Source organism: Argiope bruennichi, chromosome X1, assembly GCF_947563725.1.
Source record: "Argiope bruennichi chromosome X1, qqArgBrue1.1, whole genome shotgun sequence".
Lineage (NCBI taxonomy): Eukaryota > Metazoa > Arthropoda > Arachnida > Araneae > Araneidae > Argiope > Argiope bruennichi.
The window spans coordinates 57,300,639-57,324,445 of NC_079162.1; the positions used below are offsets into that span (position 1 = coordinate 57,300,639).

The following is a 23,807-nucleotide window of genomic DNA, read 5'->3' on the forward strand; positions in this document are numbered from 1 at the left end:
GCATAACAGACTGCCAATTAGTTATTGTCGCAAGGACAATAAATCGGTATAGCTATTTCAATATTTCGAAAGGCAATACCCATCAAAATGTCTCAATATTAGGACATGAGACATCATACATATTTCTGCAAAATAATAACTCTAAATACACAGCTCGAATTGTACAAGAAAAGCTGCTCTATAATGGTTACATGATTGCAGTAACTGAAACCTTGCCCTATTTCTCCCTATTCGTGAGATTATCTGGAAGGCAAATTAGAAAATTATATATTAAAACTGGTAATGATCTCATTATAGGCATTCCTTAAGAATAGCAGAAAATATAACTTTCTGCCACTCAAAATTTAGTGAAATGAATAAAAGAAGTAATTATAACTAAAGGCTACTCAAAACATCATTAATTTTAAATATATACGAAAGACATTTATAAAGCTTGCCACATTTTTCTACTTTCCTTCAGTTTACATTCTTGCTTTTATGATTCAAACACATGTAATTTTAATTTAATTACTATTTTAGTTATAAAATTTACTATTCTTTAATTACCACTTTTTTATATTTTTGTACTTACACTTTGTATACGCATTGAACAGGAAATAAAGTATAATTCCATTTTACCGAAATAGGTCATTACTTTTTTTGCGTCTATGTCTTAAATTAGTTTTTCTTCAAAATATACTGATACTACAACTGTTTATACTTAATTTTGTGACTTACAGCATCATTCGACTACTACTGATTAGTTTCTCGAAACAGAATCTTTGGAGTGCCCGTATCCAAAACCTAGCTCAAACGTCTTGCCTCAGGCAACACAAGGGTAAATAAATAGCTAAAATTATTTTAAGTGTTGAAATCAAAATAAATACAATTTCTATTCAAAATTATAAGATTTTATTTTTAGTCACAGATTTACTTTCACAATAAGAAGCTAAAATTCACAACAAAAATCGCGAAAATTAAACATTTGGCAAAAAAGCACAATTTTATTAAATACAGAGAAAAAAGCTATAAAAGTAATTTAAGAATGTCATATATAAATATAAACAACATGATGACTAGTTTTTCATTTTAAAATAAGATATGAATGTAAATCTCTGAAAATCAATAAATTAGAATATACACAATGTGAACATCACATAAGTAAAATATTTAATATAATTATTACATTCGCCACAGATGGTTCAAACAAAACAAGGGGTCAGACATTTCATTCATTCTATTACAAATGCATCAAATAAATCCTCACATAAATATTCTTTAAAACCATATATAATTTTTAAAAACACAACAATAAATAATCATTTTATATTCAGGATAAAAATATTTACAATAAGATAACATTATAACAAAAGTGCAAAAACGTCAATAAAATATCGTCATATTTTAAATACAATAATGGATTCAAATCGTACTGAAATTTCAGTTCGTAAAGTTATTTTTGTAAATCTGAAGCAAAATCAAACAAGTTGGGCATTATAATTTATTAAAATAGACATATCATATGACGGAATTAATCAGAAAAAATTACAACTGCCATGTTTAGCAGTTAATGCATTTTTGCAAAAAATTTTAAGTAAAAACTTAACAAACATACATTGTGCTAATTAATAAAAATTAATATTAGTAAAAAACGATCACAAATAAATCACAATGTAAGAAGCTTCACTGAGTCATTCTTTTAATATTATTTGTTAAATAATATTATTAAAATTAGTACAATATTATTTGTTAAATTAAATAGCATTATTATCATTTAAAATCAGCAAATAAACACTAAATGAAGAAAGAAATTTTTTTTAAAATGTTACAACTCCAATAAGAAATTTAAAGTTACTAAAACTTTAACATATCATTTCTCTCTGGGGAAAATCAATGCTGCATCATGAAATTTACCAGTTCACGATTTTTTAAAAAAATTTAAGTCATGATGATTTTTATAAAATGTTTCTAAAATCAATACTTTTCCTGTTTCATAAAATTTTATAAAGTTCTAATAATAATACATTTTGTATTTATATTTTGATTTAATTTTATGAGTTTTATTACATCTTGTTTAAAATTAAAACTTTCAACAGCATAACAAAAACATTGCATTTAAACTGTCAGATGAAAATGTGCTTATATATATATATGGCTTAGAAGATGCTTTTAAAAAATTAAGTATAGGTTGATATCTCCATTAACCAAGTTTTCTTAGCATTTAACAATAACTGAAAATGGAGAACTAGAACAAAATTTTAGAAATCAGTTACACAATTTTTTTTCCAGATTTATTTAAAATGTCCAGAGGCTTTTCAGTTTTACTTCTCATTTTTTTTTCACAACAGAATTTAACAGAATGATTCATATATTTCATCAAATTCACCAGAAATTGCTAATGGGTTTTCATCTTTCTAAATTATACTACAATATCAAACCTGTACGAAATATCTTTATATTCTATTTAAATTCCATAAAAAATTACATTTCTTATGTCTAGAAGTTCCATCTAATTTCTTAAAGTAGTAATTTTATCATGTATCATTTGAAACAATAATGAATACTTAAGTAGTTTATGTAATAATGAATGATTCTTAAATCTGCAATATTTAAGAATATTTTATAGTTTCATATTAAAAGAAAAGTGAAGTAAGAAAAGCATGCATGCCTAAATGAGGAAAGATCTGAGTAGTTTTTAATTATAAGGAATGGATGCTGTTAAAATTATGTATGATAAATCAGCACAATTTCCTTAGAAGATTAGCTTTATAGCCAAACAAAGAGAAATAAATTTACTGAGAGACAATTATCAAGCCTCTCAATAAATTGTTTAAAATAAATCACTCATGAGATTAAGTGACAAATAAGATTCATAAATGAAATTTTGTATACAGTCAGCACCAAAGTAATGAAATGGACAGTAGATTAGACACAGCTTGAAAGAAAAGCTTGAGTAAAAGTAGGAGAATGATAAAAATCCTTCCCATCATGCAATACCATGGATTTCTAAAATGAGAGAAAGAGAGAGACCATTTAATTGTCTGATTAAAAATAATATAAGAAAGTTAAAATATTTGATGCCAAATCCCATAACAGTCAAGATGACTTAAAAATCGCCCTGTGTACAAATAATACTGAATGTGTTAAAAATTATCTAAGGTAAGTCTACCAGTTTTAATATATAAAGAACAGAAAATAATAAGAACTTTCAGAACATTTTTAAACATTGTGTTAAAAATAAAGTAGTTCACAAATACTACACACTTAAAAAAGTCCACACATAAAAAATAAACAAAATTCATATAAAAATAAAGTGTAAAACGGGAAGGTATTTAAATTATGATCTTGAACAAATCTGTATATAGTTTTATCCTTTAAAAATTACTGGTCATCACATAACAAAGAAAAACTCTAAGAAACAACAAATACTTTGAGTTAACTATGATAGCTGCCTTTCTTCATGAATTTAATAATTTCTATCTATATTAAAATATATAACTGTTTAGCAAATGAATAAAATGTCAAATTTCTAAGCCAATCACAAATAAATGCACAATATACCATCACATACAAACTGGTAACGGGGATGCAGTCAACATCTATCACTCACAAAAAACATCACAAAAAGCTAAATAACAAAAACATACATATTAAAATTTATCCGATCTTAATCCATTTCACAGACTCAAATGACAGTATTTAAAACAAGTATCTTCACATATTCACAAAACAAAAACAAAAAACATTAAATAGAATTAAATGAATTTCGAGCTTTGCATTTAAACAAACAAAACTATACTTAACAGAAAAAGAAATTCACACACAGCACTAAATGAAAGATGTTTAAAAGTGAAACTTTTGTACATTCATATAATAATTTTAGAATTCTTTCCAACATAAAATGTGCCAACAAAGCGAGAACAACAAGAGAAGCAATTTTAGAGAAAATAGATTTACAATAAAATATAACAAGACATTACATCACAACAAATTCATTTTTTTACTTGTTGATTACTAAGCGAAAGGTTTTCCTATCACGAATTTTCTAAAAGTTACAGAATCATCTATAAAATTATATTCACTATTCTTATTTACAAGACTATCAGATATCATATAATTTCAAATTTATATATTTTTCTTATTTAAAAATTCTTTAAAAAACAGAAAATAAAACAAATTTTTGCATTTTATTTCAGGAAATTGAAACATATAACAAAAAAAAAATTAATTACATGAATTTATATTATGGAATGCAATAATGAAGATTTAAAAAAAAAATGGTTTTCTAGATTTTCATCTCCAAAATAAATGCCTTTTTAAAAAACTCTCCAAAGTTCATATTAATGAATAATGTTCCCTTATGCCATTTATACCCTTCCTTCACTCAAAAGCATATTACAAATTAAATCTTCAAACAATAAGATTCGCTTCATGTTTAATTTATTTGATCAGAATTTACAGTTATTGCAAAAAGCAACATAATTCCTTGTAAACATTTCATAAATTGTTAATTTTTGCGACCAGGACAGCATTAAGCGAATGCTGACATTTCTTGATCACATATGAATATACACTATAACAGTGCAGTAAGTTAATTTGGAAAAGCATGGTGTTAATCCTCTGCAATATGTCTTTTATAACAAATTTCTCGCCTGCAATTTCAATAGTTTAAAATAAAACTTGGATGAAGAAACTTTTAGCAAAGTTCTCAGATGTATATATTATAGCAGTCATTTTGATTGTGAAGCAAAATGGCATGAATGCCATAACATTCAAATTTATAAGCAACATTATCATGTATTCAATTCTATACATTTTTAAAATGTATGACAATTTATTAAAAAATATATAAACTAATTGATTCATTGAGTATACACATTTTGTTTTTCTCTTTTCTTTTTATTGGTCCTGTACATGTTAAATAAAAGTCAGTTCGAAAACAATATGATAACAATGAATAGAATATACTTGACCACTCTATTTTTCCTTTTCTTATCTTTAAAATTGGAATGTTAAAATTATGCTAACATGATGTGCGAGGCAATCATGATTAAAATTATCCTACTCAGACCTATGTAATTCACATTCTGAAAGATGTATTTTGTTATTATTTGCTATACATTATAAGGACTATAGAGAATGGGAATCTGAAATAGAAAAAAAAAAAAAAAAGTTCAAATTTCAACCATCAGACGTTGATTTCATACAAATTGGAAAAGACATTAGGCTAATTAGGAAATTTTTAAGAATGCTAAGATTCATCGTCAGAAAATCATTTTTCACTTAGTGAAAAAAGGATGAGTTTTACTGGTCAAGGTACTTTAATGGAACTACAGCAATATTTTACTCATATTGTAAAATTTGTAAATAAATAAATAAAAAGTACATGTGTTAAAGAATGATTTAAAAATTAATTCTAAATTTGAAGAAACCGGAGAATTGGATATTCTGCCAGGAATAGGACAGATATAAATTTCAAATAAAATTTTGTTAGAAGTTGGTATTAACATAAATGGTAACATCAATTTCTTTGGATATATAGAGTAATCTGTTCTCCGCTTTTTTCAACAAAAGCTCGTGCAATGTTATTCTCGAACTGTGGCAAATCAATTTTTAAATAATTGAGTATATGATTGGTGCTGGTAGATTCATTTCAAAGTGATTTTCGTACAAGACATGTGCAAAAGTTGCAATATAAAGATCCATATAAATATAGATAATTTCCATTTTACATTTTATACAATGATCTTAGAAAATTTTGTGGTCACATGAGAATAATTTTACTTTAGACAGCACTAAGAGTGAGAACTGTCGCTGGCATATGTTGATGTCTTAACAGTGTGCATGAATATCTCGCATCCAAATTATGTAATTATATAGCTTTGATATATTCCTGATTGTATTCTTGGCTTTCCTTTTGAGATCAATTCTCAAAACTAATGGTGTTTCCCTCAAAACCACTTCTTCAGCACCAAATCATTCCTACACAGAGAGAACGAGAATCTTTAGAGAGTACTATCTTTATGCAAGATGGTGCAGCGTCCCGTATTAGCATCATCTGATTTCACCATTTCATGTTCACTTTGGTGAAAATCAAATCATTTTGAGAAATTTCCTGAATGTTCGTATCCTTGTTCTCCAGAATTGAATCCTGAGACTACTGATCACGGGCAGATTGTGTTTTAGTAGGAAGCATAGAGATTTTAGCTGAATTAAAAAGCAAACATAAAATGACATCATGTTGCAATTCTTCAAGAATCAATTAACACTACCATTGAAAATGCTGTATAACATGCTTTGAACATGTGAATGACGCTCACTGAATGGTGATTGCACGAATCATACGATTACATAAGGTTTTATGCAGTCATTTTTTCTTCACCAGCTATATTTTTATCCGTTGATCGAAATTTGAACTATTCTTTTTTATTATTACTTATTTTCTTAACTTCTTTTCGCATAGCTCTTATAACAATATAACAAATTTCAGTCTAACGCATTTATCAGAAGAACCTTTACATAAGTCTGAATAAAGTCATTTTTTTTTAAAATTACAACGATCCTAAAATTTAATATTTAAGATTAAGAAATATATTCCATATTTTAAGAAATCACATGGCTAAGAAACGCTCACAGCAATAAAAATAACCAACACAACTCATAAAATGAGATAAATTATCTTTAAAAAGTAAATGCGAAAGAAGATTTATAACAGCAATATGCTGCAGGTGGGAAACAGCAAATCACAATAATGATAAATGTTTTCTTTGATGTCTAGGGATACTTATACGAATTTTTATCATGATCATGATTCTTAGCAGCAGCAAATTCGAATGTCATGATGCAGAAATTAATTCACAAAATGAGATCTCATTCCAGGTTTATCGTTATCAGAGCTTGAAAATGACAAGATAAGATATCCATAGAATATAGATTAGTTTAGAGTTGGTATATCAATTCGCCAAATCAAAGAAACTATCGCATATTGCTTGAAAAGTTTTACTCTTTCTTATTTAAATATTTTGATAACTCAGTAAGTTAACAATGAAAAAAATTACCGGATAGTGAAACAAACTCAAGTGATATAGCCATTCAAAATCCACTCATTCAATATATTGCAGAAACACATACACCGAAAATGAATGACAAATTATAAACAAAATAAAGTATCAAAGACGTATACATATTTCAAAAGAATTAAAGGTCTAAAGCCTTAGAAATAGCAAAATTTTGTTAATCTTTCGGAAAACTAAAAAACAAAATGCGACATCTTAAAATTGTTAGATTAAAAAATTGACTATTATTAAAACAAACACAACAAGATAGTTAAATATATTAGTAAAATAATAAAACTAATTTCCTGATGCAATACTGCTATACCTATTAAGGTGATAAATTTTTAAAAAAGGCAGAATTTAAAAAAGAATAATAACAACATATATTTTATGGAAACAGAAAATCACAACCATGAACACTAACCACTAAATCCTATCAACACTGCTTCCCTGCAAAATGTAGTAATCCAAACAGTAAATCAAATATTTCAAGAATTAATTTTTCATGTGGGTGAATAAACAATAACTTTGGTTCTTGGTGATCGTACACAGATAGAGAAATTGATACCTTCTGATGAGGACCTCTATGGTTAAAATACAAACAAATAATCCATATCTACTGAATAATAAATACTTTACTCATAACATCTCATTTTCAAACAATTTCAAAAATAATACAATTACCTCACAAACATCAAATATTTAACACATACACGGGAAGAACATTCTAAAATATTTAAGTAACAGCAAAGAACAATTTCCCGCAGTTCTTAATTTGAAAGAGAAAACTCAAAAGGTGATAAAATTTTCCATGTATTATATAAATATACTAATATGAATATCATGCAGTGAAGCCAACAATCGACAAAAACCTTAAAACAAATGATATGTTCAGAAAATAAAAATTAAATTTTACAGACATTAAGAGTTTAAAAAATCATGCACACAATGAAAATGGCGCACCACATATAATAATAATTACACAAACTTTAAATTAATTTCAATGCACATCAAGCAAACAACTGGCATGCGATCAAAATTATTTCAATATATATGCTATTATATGTGTTTTTGAATATTACTTGCACAGATTTTAAGATTTCTTTTTGAACAAGAAAGATATAATATACTAAAAATGTGTGAATAAAAACTTTATAAGTGCATTGAATAAAACTTCTATGAGTCAACAGATGTATCTAAAAATGTCCTTAAATGAAATTACTAAAACGAAATTATGCACTGTAGTAGTAAAAAGATTTCAGTTCTTTGCTTTATTCATGGGATCAAATGGATGCAAATAATATATAGATTATGTTTCATAAATTAATTTTAAAAGTATTTAACACATAATCATATTACTTGTCAATAACTTTAAGCTACTTATAAATTATAATGATCGTAAAAGCACAATCATAAAATAATCATTAAAAATACATATTTAAGGGGTGGGTGCTAACAAATGTGCATAAGGTGTACCAATAGGTTGTGATGCATCATGACATCCAATATCTCCAACTCTTATATAACTACAAGAACTGGTTGGTTCTGGTGAGCTTTTATAGCTAGATTTACCTTTTGGTAATAAGAATAACACCGATAAAGCAATAGTAGCATGCCAAGCACTGTGGACGAATGAATAATTATCTTTAGTTTCAAAAAATGCATAAATTATAAGTCCTGCTGATGCTAGAAGTGTTCCTGGAAGAAGACCGACCAGCCATGTTCTTCGGCTTGGATAACACAAATGCTTTTTGTAGCAACGAGTAACCTGAAAAAATAAACATGATGAATGAATTTATAACTCATTTCAGAATATTGAAAACGCATAAAAAATAAAAGCTGACAGATCTTACCCATGATGTCAAAAGAATCACTAAGCCAATTCCAGTAGGCAAAGCAAAGACCCACAAACCAGTTCTGTCATATTCCACACCTAAAGCTACACCAATAGCTCCAGCCATATGAACAAAGGACTGCACAGCATTAGGTAATTTTGACATGGCAATTAAAGTTACCCAAATGGAGAGAATAGCAAGGTAAAAATCGCAAAACTGCAGGACATTAAGTCGAATCAAACAAAAGGAGTAAACCTCTGCATCACATGCATGATAGAACTGAAAACGGAAACAATATAACACATTAGCAGATTAAATATACCTCCTAAACTTCAATGCAGATGCTTTATATTGCTTATACAATCTTTAAAATATTGCATCACGAACATTAAAAAGATTAGAAATTCATATACACATAAACTATATTCTAAAGTAAAGACTAAAATTAAATTAGTTTTCCTAATTAATTGTTACTAATAACAATAAATTAGGAAGACTTCAATGCAATAATAGACAAAATAACTATACAATCTGTAAATGTTCTCTGAAAATTTGAAATAACTTCTTTGAAATGGGGGAAGGGGAAAAAGAAAAGATATTAAATATACAATCTTAATAGTTCATTGTGTTTTAAAAAAGAAGGAATAAGAAAAACTTTTAAAACTCGGATTGCCTTTTAATAAGAGGAAACTTGGGTTTTACAAGCAATTACAAATAAGTAGAACAAAGCGTCAGCACTGGATTACAGTCAAATTCTGCAAAACCGTGAAGAGCAAAAATAGAATTCTATACAAAAAATGATTATATCACTTTAATTAAGAATTTATTCATTCGATGCTTTGAATTTGAAACTAATGGGAAGAAGAAATTTAATTTAGAAATCATTTACACTAGCAATTTGAAGCTGAGGCATCCAAATATCAAGTAGCCATTACAAAATACGCCATGAAGTTAGAATATGTGTAATTTAAATTTACTCTGAAACACAGATTTCCTTTTTAAATACATTACATAGTTTACAGAAAAGTGTCAAATTATGTAGAACGATCTAGATCATAGGTTCCCGCCATTTCAGCGGACGTAACTCAAAAGTAAAGAAGAATTAAAAGTAAAATTCAGATAAGGATACCAAGCGTTCTGGTTTCAAAAATCAATACTATTTCTCTACACTGAATTGTGGTTAAGAGTACCGAAGTTTTTAATCGCTTTCCCCCCCCCATAGCATTTGGATAAGAGAAATTGGAAAAAGTTAATTTACTGTGTAAGAAAAAAAACAGGTTGCACATCACTAAAAGTGACAATTTGTTATTGGTGTTAATGAAATTGGAATCCGATCTTAACAAATTGTTAAAAACCCTATCAGGCTCGACAATTTTGTTACTTTCATTTTTTAATGGCTTTAATTTAATTTTTAATGCATTAATGTTTTATTAAAATTTTTTATTAGATTTGATGGTTGCTTTCAATTTTACTTAATCATTATGTAATATGGAATGATAGATGGATAATATGATTGTTAACAGATGAGCGCACAAATAAAATAGCTACAGAAAATAAGTAACAAAATTTTAATATTTGATATGATGAACAATTATGGATGAGGCATTGGAATTTCTTTTTCCTTGTAAAGGAGGTGGTGATTCCAAAAATATGGAGAACCTTTGATCTAGACAGAGAAAAACGCAAAATAAATTAGATCCATATAATTGCATCAAAATTTAATAATCGGAAACGATAGCAGGATAATATTTTTCTTTAAAAACTTAAAATCAAAAAAATATGTAGATATACTCTATATTCGGCATTTAATCACATTTTTCACCTTCACTAAACAGTTATCTTTTCTTTCATTATAAAGAAAATGTGTGATGTTTCAAATCAGAATTTGAATAATAACAACAAATAAATAAATAAAATATTTAAGCTTGAATGTTTTGAAAATCATATTAATAATAATGGGTTATTTTTAATTAATTTAGTTTCTTTAATTAATAGCGATTTAGATATTATTGTAAAGAAATCAATAATATTGTTTAAAAGAATATTTCTTCCTTTCAAACCTTTATTTCCTCTTTAAGCACAACAGAAAGCGCACAGAAAAGGAATATAGTGAAGCAAATTATCTCCTTAAGAAAAATTTAAAGAGATTATTAAGATATTTATTTACGATATGCATCTATTTCGAATTATCAGGAATTTCCCTTAATACCAGTTATATAAATATCAGGAGGGATTAATCCAATACTTTAAAAAAAAATTCTGAAAGACAAGCATGGAATAAAAAAATAAGTCTTTTAAATTATTCAGTTAGTTGAGAACAGGACAAGAAAGCATAGTTAGAAAAGTAAGTAAATAATGCATAAATGCAGAAAGTTACCATTTCAGCAGTGGAGGTTCTTCAATTTAGAAAAAAGCAATTTGGCAAAAATACAGTTTAATTAACATTCTTTAAGGTGACTGCCTACATTCGAGACAATTTTTTTTAAAGGCCATTTTTTCAAGCTTTAAATTGTGTTTTCTAGTTAAATAGGGAATAAAAACAATAAACATCTATAAAAAAATTTCTGTGATTGTCCCATTTTTTTTTTTAATTGACAAATTTGATGCAAATTTTATCAAAATTTAACCAAAACGGTTAACAGTCTACACAAAATTTTAATTCAGTAATTAAAGTTTTTTTTACCCATAGCATACATAACATAGTTATCTTCAAAGTGAACTAAAATCTAAGAGATTAATTAAAATGCAAAAATATTGTGAAGGTTTTTATGTGGCAAAGTAGACATTATTCTTAAATTTTCAACTATTTTATAACAAAAAAGGCTATAAATAAAAAAAAGTATTTTACTGTACATCAAAACTTTTAGTTCATTTCATGCACAATAATATAAAGAACATTTGCTGAAACTTTCATTAAAAAATATTAATTAATGCTGGAGATATCATGTTAATAGTTTACAACTTCTATCAAAAAAAATTATTTTGAAAAAAATAAGTTTAAAGTTTGCAGTTCATATGAAAAAGCATTTCCTCTTTATAAAACAATCTAAAGTTACCCACATTTATAAGTTAAACCTTCTTTCCTTCATGCATTGCACATTTTTTCTTTCGCTGAGCTCTCATTTTTTTTCTGTGAACTTTTGCAGCTGGCAATGAATGCCTTTTTGAACTACAAATACGTTCATAGTCAAAATGCTTTATTCCTTTATGAGTGTGACTACCAACTTCTATTTGCAATTGATTTAACACACTTTTTATACCCCTTGCCACCTTCATTAAACTGAAGGACAGAGTTTTCAGCTCAACGAAATGTTGTTTCGGGACTATATTCCAGAGCAAAACATTAAAACTCTCATTAGCTTTATGTGTCATTCCATGCAAGTATTTCTTTAATAATTTTTGATCACAAAGTTGCATATATATTGGCTTTATGATGTTTATAATGCTTTGCGGAAGTCCAATGGATTTCCCCAAAAACGTTTTCCCCTGCGCTTTAGAAAGGTTGTGTAAGCGGGTCTGGTGCACGTTAAATCCGTCCAGGCCAAACGTCCTCTCGCTGGTGTGGTGCGGTTTGAAGAGGGAGAAGGGTGCCAGCTAAGGTGTCGTCATCGTCATCTGACAGTGGTTCAAAATTAATGTGTTAAAATTTAAATGCGATATACTATCAAAATAAAACGTATAAAAAATAGATTTCACTGAAAAATCACAAAGAAAAATAAGAATCGAAAAGAGAACTACAATGTAAACAGATGCTCGAGAGAGTGAGTATTACCAGTTACCATGAAGAAATTAAAAAAAAAAAGTGGGTGTTCAGAAGTTATGGCCGTGCACTAACAACATAATAAAATTATTATTTCCGTTTTAAAACTAAGTAAAAAGGTAAAAAAATATGTTAAAAGTGGCATTTTACAGCAACTTCCGGTTGCAGAGTGACACTTCCGGTAAATTTTCAAATACACTGCACTTTTAAAATTTGATATATCTCGGCTTCTAGAAGACATAAAATGAAAAGAAAAACAGTTTTGGAAAGAAAAATATTTGACTTAAAATATTTTCGCAATATATATATATATATATATATATATATATATATATATATATATATATATATATATATTTGGCCAAGATGGCGAAAAATGCCATTTTCAATGTAACCTCAAAAAGTTCAAAATTTTTAATTATAATTATTAGATGTGCATTTTAGAAAATTATAAACCTATTGTTTTTTATAAATAATTTCAACTGTGTGTCCGTCAGAAGAACACTTCACACCAGATATCCTTTTTCACGGCAGTTGCAAAAGATACAGGTTGCAGTAGGAAGAGTTCATTTCGCGTAGGTAGAAGTTCATTCAAGTTCTTTATATTGGCTCGTTTAGTCCCAAACTGGCAATATATCTTATTATTACATTTAATTTTTGAAAACAAATTCAATTCATGGGGGAAAATTAATCGCCCTCATTTCATTTGTTTTAAATTTATGTAAGTGATTAACATCAAATTTTCCGGAGTAAACATATGGTAATCTGCCTAATTTAACATAAAACCGATACTATAATCAATCGTAATTATTTCAAAATACAATTTTTATAAAAGGTTGTTCATATTTTAATATAAAGGAAAATGTTTACTATTAAATACCTTAAAACCTTTTCGAAATATATATTTATTTCTTTTGTCTTAAGTATATATTTTCCGAAACACAAAATTAACAACTATCATACCATCAAATTTCAAATTTTTTTAAATTTAAATTTATGTAAAAATTAATTTTAAAGTTATGTAAAAAATGTAACTTATTTTCAATATGCACAAGCTTTCTAAAACATAATTAACTTCGCAAAGTTTATAAGTAAAAATATTATGAATTTTAAAATAATTCAAGCGTTTATTTAGATCCCGCGCCAGCAGCAACGGACTTAAGAGAAACCCAAATAAAGTCCTTAAAAAATTATTTGAGCATTGCTTTAAGTTATCTCTGCGAAAAAAGATGTAAAAGTTTATTTTAAGGTGATATTCCAAATGATCATATATTCATTTTCCCAGGCTGAAAGAGAAGCTTAATTACTTTAAAGAATACATTTTTCTCACGAAATGTCATTTCAAATAGTAGGGTGAAAAATGAGTTTTTCTTTTCAATAAATATACTAATATTCATTACAAGTGAAGTAGGAAAGGATTCCTATATTCCCGCACTCATTTTATTATTTCAGGGTTGAAAATTCTTCATTCCAATTGTCTTTCAGTTTCTCCATCACAATTTTGTTCAGAATCCATTCAATGCCGTTTGAGAATATCCATCAGCTTTGTAAACTATCGTTTTATTATCAGAATCAGGGCACCAGAATAGAAGAAATCTCGTTAAATATTCTAATTCTTTTAGCTGATATTGACTTGGGATTCAAGTTTTTAGTTTTCTGGAACTACGTCAGAGAAATAAAGTTATTCAAATAAAGGAAGACGAGAAAACAAACCTGAACAGATTTTTTTCTTTATTTCATGCTATTTTTAAAATGTAATGTAATCTTCTTCATATCATTATAGTATTGGATAATATTTCGCAGCAAATATTTAATGGAATTACTTCTCTACAATTGCATAAGCTCATTGAATTCCAGAATAGAATCGGTGTTTCTTTCTTTCTTTTTTTTTTTTTTTTTTTTTCCTCATCATTTTTTATCTTGACAATGATTGTGATAGGAGATAACAAAATTATACCTGTAGACTTAATGGTAATAATTCGATAATTCCAATGATAATAAATGCAAATGATCTCTGAATGTAAATGAAACAAACAGTTAATTTTGTAATCTAATATATATATTTTTTAATTTCATTATGAAACCAATGAAGTCACTTTAGAAACAGATTTATCTCGTAAAAGTTTGTATGATTTAATTATTTGTTACTATTTATCACACTTCAAATATTATTTATGTTACGTTTTGATCTCAAGTAGGAATTGTGGCGGATTGTAATGAGCGAGGATAGAGCCTGGGACCTTATGATTCGCAGCCCAGTAACATGACTTCAATACAAAAGCAATTGCTCGTGTAGCGCAGCTGTTAACTGGTTTATAAGCTTTCACCACAGACTCTCCCTCCAGTGAGTCGGAGATGAGATGAACGATATAGCTGTTGAGTGGTGATGTATTAGATGTTGAGTCTAATGCGCCTGTACCAATTTGAGTAGCGCCAAGCGTTATGGCGAGTGTGTGTGGGTGAGTGGTTGCTGTTGCTGCGTCAAGCGAGTCTGACGACTTTGTGTTGCTGCGCCAAGTGAATCTGACGACCTTGGTTTGCTGTGGGTAGATGGCGCCACAACAGCTGTACGAAGGTTGAAGGTTCATCGTTCGAGGTCCCCATGCGGCGAATTGAATTGAACGAGAATAGAACCTGGGAACTTATGGTTCGCAGCCGAGTAACATGACCACGATACAAAAGCAATTGCTCGTATAGCGTAGCTGTTAACTGGCTTATAAGCTTTCACCACGGACTCTCCCTCCAGTGAGTAGGAAGTGAGACGAAACCTTAGGAGGTGACGCCATCTACCCGCAACCAAAGTCGTCAGACTCACTTGACGCAGCAACCCAAAGTCATCAGACTCACTTGATGCAGCAACAGCAACCACACACGCTCGCCATAACGCTTGGCGCTACTGAAATGGGCATAGACGCATGAGACTCAACAGCTAATACATCACCACTCAACAGCCATATCGTTCGTCTCACCTCCGACTCACTGGAGGGAGAGTACTGTGGTGAACCTTATAGGCCTGATAACAGCTACGAAACACGAGTAATTACTTTTGTATTGTGGTCATGTTACTGGGGTGCGAACCACAAGGTCCCAGGTTCTATCCTCGCTCATAATTTGCAACAGAATAATGAATCTAAGAATATGAAGACACGAGAAGCGAGAAGACAAATTATCAACAGCTTTTGTTTTTATCGCTTCAAATTGACACAATGAAAAAAATAACCCCCAGACTTTCGTCCGATTCCTCCTATTCAAAATGGATCTTCCCTATTGAAACCAGTTTCTATACCGACCACCGTAAACAAAGACATTTGGCAGAAAGTATTCTCCTGACGTACACATTTTTATGAAAGCGAATTTGTATTACAGCAGAGGAATTTCTTTCAGTACAATACAAAAGGAAACCAGAAACCAATAACAGGTAAAAGGGAAAAAATTTGGCCGTGCATCGAACCTAGTCTGCGGCCACCAAACTCAATATTGTAAATTGGTATTTGACTTCAGCTAGTGTGCATCGACTCCGAAATGAGCAAATTTTTACGCTTTCTGAGGTTGGCCGATAAGGAACGCCAACTTATGCATCTTCTTTTATTTATTCATTTTTCTTTTTTACTTTTATTTACTTGTTCATTTGCTTCATTTTCGTTGTTCATCAAATTCACAACGTGGAAAAATAACTAAAAAGAATCTAAAACGAGAAAACGAGTTTTTAAAATAAATATGAGGATACGATAGCTCTGCAGTCCGAATGGACGAATCACTGCTGCAGTTCAGATTAATCTATTTATAAATCTCAAGCATACGTAAATGTTTTTACTGCTCTTGATACCAATAAAGCTATCACAAACACCAGCCAATTTGTCCTCTTGCAATATTTACAATGAGCTAGTTTACTGAAATGACAATGCATATTTCAAGTGCCTCATACCTGAAATTATATAAAGTATTTTCTTTTCCCTAAATTTTCAGATAATTAAATTTTCTCAATTACAAAAAAAAAAAAAAAAAAATGATGCAAGGATATTCTTATGAAATTATTTTCAGCAATTTTAGAACTTTTAGAAATATGTAAACCCTCCATATGATTAAATTAAAATTGATAAATCAAAAATAAATCTTACAGCAGATGAAGCCATTGTAGCAAAATATACAAAGGCCTCAGTATAATATTTTCGATAAGCACTCAAGACTATAGCTGGAATGAAAAGAAGATTGCTCAGTGTTAATAACAATACATCTAACATCAATTCTGAATCTGTCCGAGCAGTGCTGTTATCTGTACAACCCCATCCTTTCCAACCTGAAAAAAACCACACTGCTGTTAATGCAACAGAACTATATTAATAATTTACAAATACAAGAATAATATTAAAAAATATATATTTTATTATAATAAATAAAATTTATGCATAAATATATTTTTTTTCACGAAAAGGCAGTCATGTTGAAAATATAGTAGTTTTACATTATTTTCCTAACATATATCTCAAAGTATGCTTAAGAAAATTGCTCATTTCAAAAGGTAAAATTCTTACAAACAATGACTAATGTTTTTTATTGTTAAATTTATTAAAAAACACTTTTCAGAAAACTTCAATTGAAAAACCATTATCATGGATATGACATGTTCCAAAGAACTGTATTGAAATACTTTAACACATAAGTATAACTTCCTATTAAAAAGGTTTTGAAGCAAAGCATGAATTAATATGTGCGTGTGTGGTATAATCTACAATATTTCCGACTTCCTTCCAAAAACTATCATGAACTCTTTGAATTTGAAAATACTTTTAATGATTTGAAATACTTTAAAAATTCCAAAACACAACCAAACAAAATGTATTATATTTTTATCACATACCTTTTATATTTAAACTATGCACTGAGAAACAGGCATTAGCAGTTGCAATTTTAGATTTAAATATTGATTAGCAATAGGATCTCAAAATGAATTTGATTCTTCACTTCCAAAAATCCTATATATATATTTGAGATTAAAAAGATAAGAACTAGTTATATTTGAGAATATTTTGCTCCTAAATTCTTCTTTATTAGCACATAAATTAATATACAATATATGTAAATAAAGTACCTGCAATGCAGTTGCATGTGCTAAAAATAAGTCCACCGCTGACATACTGATAACAAGTTCCATATTTCCCACAATGTCCAGATACGCATGGTGTTGATCGTATTCTTAGGAAAACAGGTGTCTCGGGCAATTCACATGGGATGAAATGTATACTACAGAAAGGGATAATTAAATAATGTTAAAAAAAATATAGAATACATTAATGAAATATACTCATGTACTTAAATGTATTGCATATTTATTTTAGTATGTAGGCCAAAAAAATCACTTGCAACACAACACATATAGAGTGAAGGAAAAATGAAGCTAAATAATACTTTACCATTCTTTTTATGATTTGCACATTAGATGCTAAAACTAAGCAGGTACTCAAATTAGTCCTGAACTCAACCGGTAGATACTCACATTCTACTGCATAAAGTGCAATAGAGTATTGTTATACTCTATAAATTGGATAAAGCAAAATTCAATTTTATGTATGAGGACTTTAGAATCATAATTAGCCTCACAATTATGTTTTAATCGATTCTATATATATTAAAAGAAAATATCAATGTTGAAAATGTTTATATCTGATAAAATGGTAAATATAAAAAGAAATAAAGAAATAGTTACAATAATTTCCGAAAAATTTTCAAACAAAAGGAAATCGCATAACTGCTTTGCATGTTCTCACCTAGAATTTGTAAAATTTGAAGCATAGCAGCGAGCTTTCAAACGAAAATACCAAATTCCAGCTTCAGGATAAGGTACGAATAATGTAGACAAGCGGTTTTCCCATGACGTTGTATTAGCAGCTAAAAATCTTCCATCAGAGCAATCTATATCTTCTGAATCTGGTCTTATTCCATAAGACAAACAACCGGATACTGATACATTATTCTGTGAAAGATTCTATAAAAAAATTAACACTAATTAACTTAAAACCTTGAAAACTAACAAAGAAATTAATGCATATAATTAAAGAACACAAATATTTCCAAATGCTTATTTTGAACTCCAAATTCTTAAAACTTAACACAAAATCACGATAGAATTAAACACCTCCATAATAAATTGAAAAATGAAATTCTTTTTATATTAGACAAATGTAGCGCAATTGTAATAAAATTGTATGTAAAAAAAAACCTATTATACATTTTCAAATTCATGTTAATTACAATAAAAGGTTACCAGCAATTGATTACTTCCATCATAACAAAAGCGTTATATTGCATGAATAGAGTTGAAAGAAACTTTAGCTAATACATTTTTTAAATTAATATTTGATCTTCTATATTTTACAGATGATAAAATAAACATGACATAAAACAAACTGCTGTAAAAAAAAGAGAGAGATGATGAGTTCAATTCTGCATTTAAGTATTTTCATTTCAAGAAATAACATTTGCCAGATCACAAAGGAACAGGACAAATACATAAAGCTTGTCTACTAAAAAGAATTTATATATAGTCAAATAAGAGTGAAATATGAAAAATTCCCTCTATGTCCAATGGATACCAATATCAATCGAGATATCCATGGCAAATTTACAGACGATTAACAAGGCAACTTCCAGGAAACATTAAAAATACAGACTTTTCATCTAAATTATGTCATTGAATTTCGAACAGAAAATCGCCGGTGATCTGTGCCAATGACAGATGTTCTAAATTGTTGATTACCAATCCAAACTAATGCCTTAAGAATATATCATTATGAGTTCCAATAAAAAAGAACAGCTATAAACATCTTTTGTATTAGTGAGTGTTTGTATGAAATATAGATTTTGTGATACGAATAGATTTTTCTTTTTCTTTGTGAATTCACACAATAAAAATTAATTAACTGAGAAAGAAAAAATTACACAAAACGAAAAAGTTTTGTTTAACAGAAAAAAAACAGTGTCCAGGGAATTTCTTTTTTTCTGGCCCTTTTGAGAATTTCTAAAGACACCATCTGCTTACCCATCAAAAAATATGCGAAGATACATAGTTTTTCTTCTCAAATTTGAAAAGTTTTGAAAAATTAAAAATTATTAAGTAAGAATTGCCCTTATCAATATATTACACAGATAAAGTGATATTACCATGTCCTGAAAAGAATAATGAAATGATCGTACAACTATTTACGTAACCATCAAATAATACTTATATTTAAAAAATAAACCGTACTTGGATAAACGGTTTACACATACAAAAAAAAAAAAAAGAAAAAAATGAAAGAAAACCTTATTCATTATGCTGGCAAGATTATATATGAAGGGATTTTTCTGCACTTAGAATATATTATAGAGTAAACTGATTTCCATTTCTTTTTATAAGATCCAATATAGACAATGAAATCGGGACAATATTAGTAAATTTGCACGATTAAAGTATCAAATAAAATAATTTTAAAGAAGGGATAATGAAATTATTTAAAAGGCTACAAACACATACATCGATTAAAAAAATATTTTTGATAAATAATGATTTTTATTCACAAAATCTGAAAGTCTCCAAAATCTAAGTCATAAATAAAACTTATCATTCTATCGAAGAGATAAAATGATTTATAATGCAGTGAAATACCAATTTTTTAAATTTTAAACTGAAAAAAAAGTAAAAAAGCCAAAAAATTTTACTAGGAACCAGAGCAACTGATAAAGCATATGTTAAAAAAGTATAAAAAGAAATTAATAAGCTTATAAAGAAAATGAATTTTACAAATTGTCATTGTTGTACGAATAATTATTCAGATGTTTTCAAACAGCAAAAAAGCTTACATAATTATTGTACAAAGTACTTTTTAGCTTGAAAAAAAATTCTTTCCCAGCTGAAACATAAAATTAGAATTATTAGAAAACAATTTGCTTCCAAGACCATTAAAAAATATTGAAAATAAACACATTCATTCATTAATATATTAAAATCCTTCTATTTTCAGACATTTAAGAATAGGTAAAAAATAGATAAAGGTCTTTCTTAATTAAAATAATATGACACAAATTCCTAGATTAGAAATACAAATAAGAATCGGAAAAATATTTATTTCTTGTACATCAACAATTAGAGAAAATGAATGTTTGATTTAAGTTTGTTGAATGAAAAAGAAATAAAATTACCATGAAAGGGGACACTGCCAATTCAATAACCAAAGTTCCACCAATATCCACAGTTGAAAGTACATCAAAACTTGTAAGAGTGTATTTGGTATTGGAAATGTTTAGTATGAAAGGATATGCATCTTCTTCTTCTGGAGGAAGATTGTATTCAAAGGCCAAATTTGTAGGAAGTGAAATGCGAATTAAAGGAATATTCGGCCAACACAAAGTGTTGTGAAAAACCTTATTTGAATTGTTATTAAAACTGGTATCATTCTCCGCAATATCACTAGGTTGTTCTTGAACGTCAGGCACAGGAAACAAATCTTTACAATCTATGATAAAAACAAAGTTTCAGCTGCTAAGTGTATATAAAGTATTGTTTAAATAAAATAATTGAAAAATTATGATACAAAAAACACAAAAAATAGGGGGGGTGCAATTGCTTACAATTAGCTCTTTCCAGCTCAGTTATACCAAATGGTATCATCAGAGAAATCTGCATTTCTATGTATTTCTTATTTTAATTTGGAATGAAAAGGGTTAACGATTAGATGGTGCGGTATACGCTTAAAAGCCGAAATCTTATTTTGGTTCCTTTGCATATACAATATTGTTTGATAAAGGAATTTGTATCTAATTCATTAAATTCAAGCAAACTGAAAAATCATGATTCACTTTTAAACAAAACCACATAAATATTATTCCCAGAAACATCTAAAAAATTAAATACAGTACACTCCCGATTATCCGCGGAATTGGGTGGCGCGGCCGCCTCGGATAACAAAAATCGCGGATAATACGAAAAAAGCTAAAAACGGGTATAGCAAAAAAGAAAACAGTCCTTCCAACTTTGAAAAATCGTTTTATGTACAATAAAACGTAAAATAAACAGCAGGAAATGTTTAACTAAGGCTTCATATTTTAGTATATCACTTAAAACTGACCAACCTAAAATGCATTTTGTTAATGAAAACAGAAAAGTGCTTAGTATTTACGAGAGGCGTCAAGGATACACAGAAAAATTAATACATATGTACTGTTTTAATACTGTAATTTATTATGTAATTACAAAAGCATAACTGTAAAACTGCATCTTTTTAAAAAAATCGGTCAAAAAAAAAAACTTTGTGCGGCAGGCGCGGATAATCCGCACCGCGGATAACCTGCCCGCGGATAATCGGGAGTCTACTGTAGTTAACAAGTATACATTTTTATTTTATACTTGATTAAAATAAGATTTTTCGATTGCAAAACAATATACAGTACTTAAGCTTATAATCTTTTTGAATCATGCATATTTGAAAGTATTAGATTTTGAGAAAGCTTTCAATCAACTTTTAACATTATTTAATTTCATAAAATCCCAGTTAAGAAATATATTAAATAATAAAATCATTCTATAAACAGGTGTAAATTAGCAAAAATTAAAGAACTGTCAAATTGTGCTGCATATTTAACTGACATCCACTCAAATACATAGAATAAAGAAAAATGAATAGAAAATGGCTTTTTGACATCATAGATGTGCAAAGTGTACATTTCTTTTTATAATTAATAACACAACGAGAGTGAAACAAGCTTACTTTCAGTCTGAATATTTAAATTGAAATGCAGTATTCCAGGCAGAGAACTCTCGACGGTGAAGTAATTCCAATTATTAGCAGCTGGAGTAATTTTCAAGGAACAATCGTCAGAAGCACCACAATCCACTTGTAATGTATTGGTATCATTAGCAGAAGGAAGTCCTAACTGCCGAGCTCTAATTGTGACAGGACATGGGCCTTGTGAAGAACAGTTGGTTAGGAATATTACACTGCTCCAACTATTTTTGAGAGCGAAAAACCTAATAGAGAAATTTAAGAATTTACTCAGACAATAGAATAAGATTAATTGAAATTCTAAAAGAGTATATAACAATGTAAATGCAATTCATAATATGACAAAATATTAAATGGGTACATTATTTGTCAATGTTTTCATAGAATTACTTCAAAAATAATTTCATTAACACAGAAATTTACAGATCATTGAAAATTTAACCAGTTATTATTAATTAATATTTACCAGCTATTATTACAGAAAATAAAATCTTCTTTTCACAATGAAATTCTCAAAATATTTTAACATCTATGTTGTTGTGTGTTGTGTTGTTGCACAACCCTAAGAACAGCAGAACTATATCGTCTATGAAATTGTGCACTTTGAAGAAGTTCAATACTAACAATGGATTGCAAATAAGATCCTGCCTGGAGAAGCCCAGACAAATAAAAATATGATCATGTGAAGCCTCTTCCGTAAAATAATAGGGGCTGACTTCGAAGCACTTAGAAACCTCAGAATATTTCATAGTTCTTAAGTGCCCACTGAGAAAGTAGTAGATCTGATCCTGCCTTCAACAATCAAGAGTCAGGGAACCCCCTGATCATCTTCTGACAGAAGTAAAACACTTGATCTATTGTGCTGTGTCCCTCTCTAAATCCATATTGTTCCTTCGAATAAAGATTGTGAGAATTTAAAAAAAAAGTATGCCTTTTTAAAATCAATTTTTCTGTAACTCTGCAAGCTATGTAAGTCAAGACAACTGGTCTAAACTTTCTACAGAATTAAGCTTCCTTGGAGAGATTTCTTATAGGGATAATAATAGCTTTCCTCCATTCACGGGGAACCTACCCCATCCTTCAGAAATCATTTATAATATACAGGAATCTCTGTCTCCTTCTTTGGACCAAACTGTTTATAATTCGCAAATGAATACCATCAGGTCAAGGAGATTTATTGATGCTTGTTTCTGAGACTGCAGCTTCTAGTTTCTGGATAATGAAGTCCTTGTTGAAAATAGGCATTACATCTTGTACGCTGCTATGACAAGCATGCACAATATTACTATCCCTGATTTTAACACTTCTGTCGTTGTGAATAAAATTCTGTCTACTTACATTCTGCTAATGCATGCCTATAATGTTAGCAACTTGTTCACCGTTTGGGGCTATATTTCCATCTTTGTACTTACTAAATGATGCT

At 28.7% G+C, this 23,807-nt stretch overlaps 1 protein-coding gene across 3 annotated transcripts in view; it reads right to left on the reverse strand.

The window, feature by feature from the left end:
* Positions 1-2,324: 2,324 nt before the first annotated feature.
* Positions 2,325-23,807, reverse strand: part of LOC129958244 (transmembrane protein 8B-like) — a 33,644-nt gene continuing 12,161 nt past the window's right edge. The window contains exons 5-12 of one of the 3 annotated variants that reach the window (XM_056070548.1): positions 22,370-22,629; positions 20,805-21,118; positions 18,395-18,612; positions 17,719-17,870; positions 16,748-16,926; positions 8,888-9,148; positions 8,607-8,802; positions 2,325-2,985 (exon numbers count right to left, since the gene is read on the reverse strand). In XM_056070548.1, coding sequence (XP_055926523.1) covers positions 2,966-2,985; positions 8,607-8,802; positions 8,888-9,148; positions 16,748-16,926; positions 17,719-17,870; positions 18,395-18,612; positions 20,805-21,118; positions 22,370-22,629 — 1,600 coding nt within the window. In that variant the 3' untranslated portion in view covers positions 2,325-2,965. Of the gene's footprint in view, positions 8,803-8,887; positions 9,149-10,423; positions 10,536-16,747; positions 16,927-17,718; positions 17,871-18,394; positions 18,613-20,804; positions 21,119-22,369; positions 22,630-23,807 lie in introns of those variants that run through there. The other 2 variants (XM_056070547.1, XM_056070549.1) reach the window with 2 other exon arrangements.